We start from the raw sequence: 8793 nt of genomic DNA, 5'->3' as shown, positions 1-8793 counted from the left end.
GCTTGGTCATGGTTACATAATGTTATGGGCAATGAAAAATGAAATTAGTTCTTACTGCTCTAAAAGCTGACATGTTCAAAGCAGTTTTAAAATATCTAATATACACACCAGAAAACTGCACAAATTGTATTTTATATTATTATGCAAAGTTGCTTGGCAACCATAAATACTTAATGTTTGGCTAATGAACTTGGCAGATGTTAGTTGGCTGATGAATTGCTTATACTGATTATTACTATTAGTTTATTTAATTGTTTTTTTTTTTTTTACGTTGTTGAGTTTTGCCGTATTGATGTTACTGCCACAATAAAGGGGGTTTAGCCAAAAAGCACGGCAATTTAGTGAATCCATTAAAAAAAAAAAAAACTTTTACAATAAATCTCAAACACCAAGTTGGAATTTAATTGTGTTAAAAGATTAACCATCTTATCCTTCCCAGTGCTTTTGTAAAAGGCAGCAGATTTTCCACCAGAATGTTCTTGTCCTTTGGTTTAACCATTTTCCAGCCTTGTAAAAGAGAAGATGATGCTCCTACCACTATTCTTCTCACAAAATCAGGCAACAAAGTGCTTGCTATCAAAGGATGAATGTTTTGAAAAGTCTGGTCTCTTCACATCATTGAAGTCTTTGTTTAACATTTCAGTATCTCAAATTTTTCAGCTTGAATAACGTTGAATCTTTCACATGCCATTGGGCAAATTCCACCCATGATGCGATATCTTTCTACAAAGGCTTTCTTCTACATTTGTGAAATGCGTAGGGCATGTGTTGCCTTGTGTATTATTTCAACCATCTGTCATGGAGGACCACAGTTTCTTTTAAGTTGCCATAGGCCACTTGGTGGCCTCTATTTCACTGGCTTTTCTGATCTTGGCATGTGAATTTGGAGAAATGCCAGTCTTGCCAGATTAAAATAAAGCTGCAAGGAGCAATAATTGGAATTCACTGTAGGATATTTAAAGACATATTTTTTGAGCTGTAACAAATGAAGGTTTGTAAAAGGGAAGATGCAAATATTTCCATGTTTATCATTGTTGTACATTGTGGCAAATAATATAAGATGCAAAAGGAATGATTTGATTAACACCAATAATTCTTGAGGCCAAGTAGTTTGGAATGATAATAATATGAATCGCTGTCACATCTCCGGAAAAGCATAAGAGCCCCAGACAGCAACATAGTGTCGGCCCAGATCTGTGGAATCCACTTGTACCAGATGTGGGCCAGATCTGGGCTGACACTGTAGTTTCTCTCAATTTACTATTTATATGTGTTCTTAGTAAAATGAACAAAATATCAAGCAGCTCGGCTTGTTTGATGGCTTGTGGCCTTCCATCTTCCTCTTGGTCACATTCCTGAGGTTTTCAGTAGGGTTCAAGGGCCTCATTTATAACGGTTGCGTTGCGGCACAAAGCATGCCCTGAAAAAAATTCCAACGCATAAGTTGTGATTTATAAAAACAAACTTGACAGGAAAATTTGCGCACCACTTTTGGTCAGTAAAAATATTAGAGAGTTCTTGTGTTTTTCTTTCCTTCAGTGAGTCTGCTTGTTACCAGCAGGTGTTCATCACTAATGCTCAATCATCACTTAATTAATCACTGAATTATCTCATTAACTTGAACTCTGATTCAGAGTTACTTTAATATTATTTAGAGTGGGACCATTATGTTCTCTGAGCAGAGTTAATTTAATTCTGGGGATTTTGCTGTGCATGATATCATGACTGAGAAGTTACAAAAAAAAAAAAAACTTCTAATAACTTCTAAACTTCAAAAAATATATATATTCTAATAAATAGAAATATTTGTAGTGGATGCAATGCTTTCGAACATTTTTCCTGTGGCATGCTGTGTTTTAATGTTTAACTACTGAGAGGATTGCTTATCATGATAATGGCAGATTGTCTGAGAAAATATCTTTGTGCAAATAATGCACAATAAGGCCTTGTAAGCTCCATATAGTGGTGGCTCCATATATATATATATATGGTTATTTCGGGGAGGAGACCAGGTGGAGGGTGGGTACGCATGTGCTCACAATCTTTCGCTGACTGGGATTTATAAAGGGAATTTTTCTGGCGTACGCACGGTTTTATAAGTCTGAATATTTTTTACCATGCGCCATTTTTGGCTTTCGGGCGCACGTACGGTTTTAGTAAGGATCCTACACACAGTTTTATAAATGAGACCCCTGGTCTGGAGTTTGGGCTGGCAATGACAGGGTCTTGTTCTGGTGGTCCTCCATCCACATCTTGATTGGCTGTGTGGATTAGAGTGTTGTCCTGTGGGAAAAACAAAGACAAAAAAACTATGTTGGGGGACATTGTCACAGCAGAAGGAAGCAATTTTTCTTTAATGATAACCTTTTATGTGGCTCGAGTCATACATCCTTCACAAAGACGAATCTGCCCGATTCCAGCCTTACTGAAAACCCCCAGATCATCACCAATTTACCAAGTTTCACTATGCTCCATTACACATAGTCCGATCAAAGTGTGGATGGAGAACCACCAGATCAAGACCCTGTCATGGCCAGTGAACCCCACTAAAAATCTTTGGAATGTGATCGAGGTCGCAAGCTATCAAACAAAGCCAAGCTGCTTGGATTTTTGTGCCAGGAGTGGCATTAAGTCGCCCAACAGCAATGTGACCGACTGATAGAGAGCATGCCAAGATGCATGAAAGCTGTGATTGGAAATCAGGGTTATTCCACCAAATATTGATTCTAAACTATTCCTAAGTGAAAATGTTAGTATTGTGTTGTTTTCTTTGCATTATTCGAGGTCTGAAAACATGGCATATTTTTGTTAATTTGACCAGTTATCAATTTCTGCAAAAAAAGGCGCTCTAAATGACAAAAAAATTATTTCAACTTTGGAAGAAATGTTGTCAGTAGTTTCTATACTGAGACAAAAATGTTCATTTTACTCAAGCATATAAATAGTAAATCCAGAGAAACTTTTGCAGTGGTGTACATTTTTTTCCAGAGCTGTATATCTGCTTACAGACTGTGCATGAAACGCATGATGGCGCCTCACTTCGATAGAATGTTTTTAGCACATTTTATCCAGGCCTCTTGAACCAAGAGAACTTTCTTGGGTGTACCAAAGCTTATGAAAATAACTCATTCCGTTTAAGTTTCAGCCATAATAGTAGCCATACCCTCTACTTAAATGCAGTCCGGTTCAATCTTCCTGCACTGGTGTCATTCCAATCGGGAAACTAGCGTTAGACGACTATTTTCCCAAACCAGTTAAGCGTAAACCCCACTCCACAGCGGATTTCATTGGTTAACTCAATCAAGCAATCGCCCGTCAAAATTTCAGTCTTAATGGATGGATCAGCACAGTAATGTGATAGCTGATAGATATATCAGGAGGTATACTTATGCTATATTAGGGTTAACATTTGTGTTTAGTTTAGGGGTTTTCTGATTGAGTTGACCAATGAAAACTTTAGAATTGGCTGTGGAGCAGGGTTTGTGCTTAACTGGTTTGGGAAAAATAATTGCGATTATTTCGCAGAAGTAGGTTTTGCTAAAAAAAATGGATCTAATTACATAAGCACTTGCATTCCCACTTGGGGTGTGACAAGTATCTGTCTCAAGGACTTATTGTTTGGACTCAAAGATGTGTTTTGGGCTTGACAGATAATAAAAAAAAAAATCCTGGGTTTAAACACCTCATTCTTGAAGCTCTAAAAATAACAGTTCAACACGGTCACACAATAAATATTTAGGGACTGAACCAAATCCAACACAAGGCCAATCCTAAACTTCTGGTCTCATCGCCACATTATTTCTTTGGCATTTGAGGAACTCTGTTTGGCATGATATAACTACAGACTGCTGAATTATTGAAAGGACTGCAACTTCTTTGCAGCTGATGTACGCCTCTTGGTGGCTTCCGAAGGCCTCAGGGATGTCTGTTCTGGGCATGTGGTTTTGGTGGACAGCCAATTCTGGCCACATTCATAGAAACTGATGGCTAAACGTAAGAACGGTTAGACAATGTAACAACAAATGCAGTTTAGCTATTTACAGAAAATTGTTTTATGTTGTTTTGAAAACAATACTGATCATCATTTGCATGATTTTGTAGATGCGAGGTGGATTTTTAAAACGTCTTTGCTCAGTGTGGTGCTCGGACCTCTATATAACTCTTCTTTTGCCATTTTGTCTTGCTGTCCAAACTTGATATTTGCTCACTGAACAACATGTGTATTTTGATTTATCTCACTCAAAGTCAGCAAGCTGCATTTCTTCTCCAATACCTGGCCACCTCTCCACGTTTACTTAAAAATTTGTTAGCTTTCACAGACAAACACCACATGCCACCTTGACTATGTAATAGTCTCCTCCTTTCATACATTTCAAAGCAAACACAATGAAAGGTGTGACACGACAGATTTGTGTGTGACCCAGTAGCCTCTCTGTCTAGAGTGGGGATGGGTGTCGCTGCTTTGTTGCGGAAGAGCGCGATGAAAATGGGGGGATGGGAAATGAGTGGAACTGGAAGAATGGTGGAGGAAAAGCCCAGCTATGAATACACTGCAATCCTCATTAGCCCCTGGGTCCTAAAGCCCTCGGGATATTTTCCCAAATCACAGAGATTAGCAAAGAAAATGTACCTCAGAATAGTCAATGCACTGTTGTATGATCTTTTTGAAGTTGTTTATCACCACAGTCCATTCAAAACTGTATATAGCTGTTAGGTCCGTTTTTGCTTGCCAAAAATAGCTTCCTGTATGAGGCCTAACACACTCACTGCCAATGATTGATGTACCAAATTATTACTTCAGTATTTGCAAGGCAGAGCTGCATTGATATTAATCAAACATATCATCCTTACAATTAATCAAACACTATCTTTAAAAAAACCCCATTTAGGATTAATTCAGCTTGAACTGTTTAACATGCACACTCGTTTTAAACTATATTTTGTACGTAATTTTTGTTTAAGTGCATTATTTATTTGTGTTTTTTGAGACTTAAACATTTTTTAAAAATTAGATTGGTCTACTTTCTTAAATTCAAATACACACTCGGTTGTGATTCGTCTTTGCTTTCTAGCATCTGCCAAAACCGCAACATAAAATTTGAATTCAACTAAAGTCTAAAACGTATACTTATCTCAGCTCAAAACGCTGAACATTTTAACTTGTTTTTCATTTAAAAACCTGAAATCCCACACTAAAATCAAAACGTTGACTTTTTTTAATCTGACCAATTTTCCAATCTATTGCAGGCATAAATAAAGGATGTTGTCTTCCCATCAAGTAGTATGAACAGGTGGTAGTTTTCCTCTGGGGAATTTTCACTCTTCTCCCTCCTGCGTTATGCTTCAGTTGTCTGCAATATTACTAAACAAGACAAAAATACCCTTCTGTTTTGTCAACAAGACCTTTGGGATTATGCATTGCAATTGGAGACATTAATGAAACCCCAGGTTTTAGTCCCTGGACAGTTGATTTTCTTTACGATTGACCAAGAACCCTCTCAAAAACAACAGGTAAACTAACAAATGTACCCAGTGTTTATAGTGGATGTCTTTATTGAACTGAAAGCACCACGGTAGGCTGATGTTGTCTTAGGGTCTTTTATTTTTAGGTTTAACCATATAGAAAAGTGTTGTGGAAAGTCTGTAGTAGTTGACTGATAGCAGGTAAACAAAGGGAGAGGAGGTCGACGCTGCTGTCTGTGCTAGTCGAGGAGGTTGGGTGTGTCTGTAGCGGCTGAATCCTGAAACAAACAAATATAGATAAGGATAACTCGTCTACAGATGTGTTTGACCAGTAGAAATGGTCAAATAATTACAAGTTGTTAAAATTACAGGCACATCGTTTTTTTTTATATTTACCCCAAATGGTTCTGCAAATGCCCTGTAGCCGCTGTATAAAGGGTTTGGGATGGATACTAAAGAGTTTCCACCACCTTTTGTGGAAGCACCATCTTCATCATCATTCTGTTGAACGATAAATAAGGCATTACACTCCTTCATCTTCAACCAGAATCAACATTGGCTTGGCTTTACGGAGATGGCGAGAATTGAGAGATTTGAAATGTTGTGAAAGCAACGCGGAGATGTAATTTTTATTACTCAACAGGTGAGTCAAGTATTTTATTAAACAGATACAGTGGTGTGAAAAAGTGTTTGCCCCCTTGGTAAATATGATCAAATATGGCTGTAAAAAATAAATCTGCATTTTTAATCCTTTTGATATTTTATTTAAAAAATAAATGATCTCTTGTCAGGTGTTCTCCAAACTCATCAGGCATTATAGGAGAAAACTCAGAGCTGTTATCTTGGAAAAAAGAGGTTGCAAAAAGTATTTAATGAAAGGGGGCAAACAATTGTTCCCAATGTGTTTTGGAGAAAAACATTTATTTCATAATGTGATTTTCCCCCCACTTTCAATTATTTTACTTCAGTGAAAGGTTAGATTTTTTCACATTTTTAAAATAAAATATCAAAAAGATTAAAAATGCAGATTTATTTTTTACAGCCATATTTGATCATATTTACCAAGGGGGCAAACACTTTTTCACACCACTGTAAATTGCCATATGTAGCTCTCTAACAGATTTCATTGTAAAGCGTTATCTGTCGTGAAGGGTCAAATTCATCCGCACAGTCATAGATAGGTAGATAGATAGATAGATAGATAGATAGATAGATAGATAGATAGATAGATAGATAGATAGATAGATAGATAGATAGATAGATAGATAGATACAACACAGACAGACAGACAGTTTTATGTAGCTAGAAAACTAGTAGAATTAGAGTCAGACATTTAGGTCAAGTTTGTACAACGTTAAAGTGTCTTTGTCAAGTCAAGATATATATCTGAAGCTCCATTACGCCAACTTACCTTGAAGTACTGGAAGCGAAAGGCATCATTCTTGTGCTTGAGGAAATAATATGCGAGCCCAGCGATAATCCCAACAATGGCGATGACAATCAGCACAGTGGTCACTGCGACACCGCTGGACTGTGAGATCGGAAGGACTGCTGGCACCTGAAAATTAGATTGTAAATTTCACCCTATGTAACACCATTAACGACTTTTATAATTAAAAAATATTGATTGAGAATTTATTTGTGAGGTCTAGATTTTGATAAAGCTATGCATGGCTGTCTACTACTATGTCTACTAGACAGTACCCATTGCAGAACCATCTTTCCTGTAGCTCAAACAGTAGAGCGTTGGTGCTTGCAACGCCAAGTCATGGATTCGATTCCCAGGGAAAACAAGAACTGATAAGAATGTAAAAATGTGTACCTTGAAAATGCAATGTAAGTCGCTTTGGATAAAAGCGTCTGCCAAATGGATAAATGTAAATGTCTACTATTAATACTATGGCAAACAAGATGTTAACTTGCTTTAGTTAGTCTGGTGAAATTTTAGATATTTTGATATTACATTTAGGAATGGACGGACAGACGGATGGATGGATGGATGGATGGATAGAGGGACGGATGGATGGATGGATGGATCGGTGGGTGGATGGATAGAGGGACGGATGGATGGATGGGTGTGTGTGTGGGTGGCTGGGTGGATAGATGGGTGGATGGATAGAGGGACGGACGGGTGGGTGGGAGGATAGATGGCTGAATAGAGGAACGGACGGATGGATGGATGGATGGGTGGGTGGGTGGATGGGTTGGTGGGTTGGTGGGTGGGCGGATGGGTAGATGGATGGATAGAGGGACGGACGGATGGATGGGTGGGAGGATGGATGGATGAATAGAGGAACGGACAGATGGATGGATGGATGGGTGGGTGGATTGATGAAAAGTGCAAAACATAACTGCTGCAATCTAAACCATTGGTGTAAATGCAATTATCCATGATCCTCTAAATGAATTCTGCCTGTACATCCATAAAGCAAAGCAGTTCTCCAATATGCTCCATTGTACTCATACAAAAGTGGCTACTTACTGGAACAGGTGGAGCTCTCAAAGGCCCATCAATGACATGGATCAGACCATTGATGGCTGGAATGTTCCAGTCCAATATAACCTTCTTATTCACCAGTTTTTGGGGTTGAGAGTTCTGTGGAAACCAATAAAACATACAGATTGCTTGACATTGTCTAGAAAGTGATCCCTAAGCGGTGTAAAGCTGCGTGGGTTTGTTTACCTCAGTCTGACTGGTGGGATTGGAGGGAATCGTTACAATGAGGTCGGAGCCCAAGTGAGATGAGATTACAGTGTTGTGCTTCATGTCCTCGTAGTAGTGAAGACTATTGATGCTAGATATATGATACTGCAAATCCCTCCATGATAAAGTCTGAAAAAGGACACAAACTGAATCAAGGCCAGCAGAGAAAGAGCGTATCCAAATGGTTCCTCCTTTCTTTGTTAGTTTTCTTCCTTTTAGTCTTCACACTTAAAAAATGTTCATATGAGAATTATTTTTGGCTTATATTGATAATCACCTTGTTTGCAGAGAAACCGGCGTTATGAGGTACAAAAACTGTAATGTTTAATGATTTGTCGGACAAGGACTTCAGCAGGTTCTTGCCCTCCTCTCCATCCTCGGCGTACTTCAGTAAAGTCTGTAGAAGGAAACCGACAGGAAACATGACTCCATTGTTATGAAATTAGAGGAATGTTACTCGTTGAATATATTAATTTCTATTGAGTGACAAAAATAAATATATTCACTTCAGTTGTTGTTTTTCAATAAGAATTGTTTTTTAATTCTTAATTTTTCCTTTCTTTAACCAAAATTATTAAAAACAAAATGTTTTTTTGGGAATATGATTTACATCCGCTTTCCATCCT

The 8793-nt window shown here is 38.0% G+C and overlaps 1 protein-coding gene across 1 annotated transcript in view; it reads right to left on the bottom strand.

Annotated features, from left to right (window-relative positions):
* Window positions 1-4959: 4959 nt before the first annotated feature.
* Window positions 4960-8793, bottom strand: part of stab1 (stabilin 1) — a 36178-nt gene continuing 32344 nt past the window's right edge. Inside the window, exons 64-69 of the mRNA XM_079890169.1 lie at window positions 8445-8564; window positions 8147-8296; window positions 7946-8059; window positions 6875-7021; window positions 5860-5964; window positions 4960-5741 (exon numbers count right to left, since the gene is read on the bottom strand). Of these exons, the coding sequence (XP_079746295.1) occupies window positions 5703-5741; window positions 5860-5964; window positions 6875-7021; window positions 7946-8059; window positions 8147-8296; window positions 8445-8564 (675 nt within the window). The 3' untranslated portion in view covers window positions 4960-5702. The remainder of the gene's footprint in view (window positions 5742-5859; window positions 5965-6874; window positions 7022-7945; window positions 8060-8146; window positions 8297-8444; window positions 8565-8793) is intronic.

The sequence above is a fragment of the Squalius cephalus genome, assembly GCF_949319135.1.
Source record: "Squalius cephalus genome assembly, chromosome: 13".
Lineage (NCBI taxonomy): Eukaryota > Metazoa > Chordata > Actinopteri > Cypriniformes > Leuciscidae > Squalius > Squalius cephalus.
Note: the sequence above shows the minus strand (reverse complement) of the source record. Positions and strands in the feature narration are given on the sequence as shown.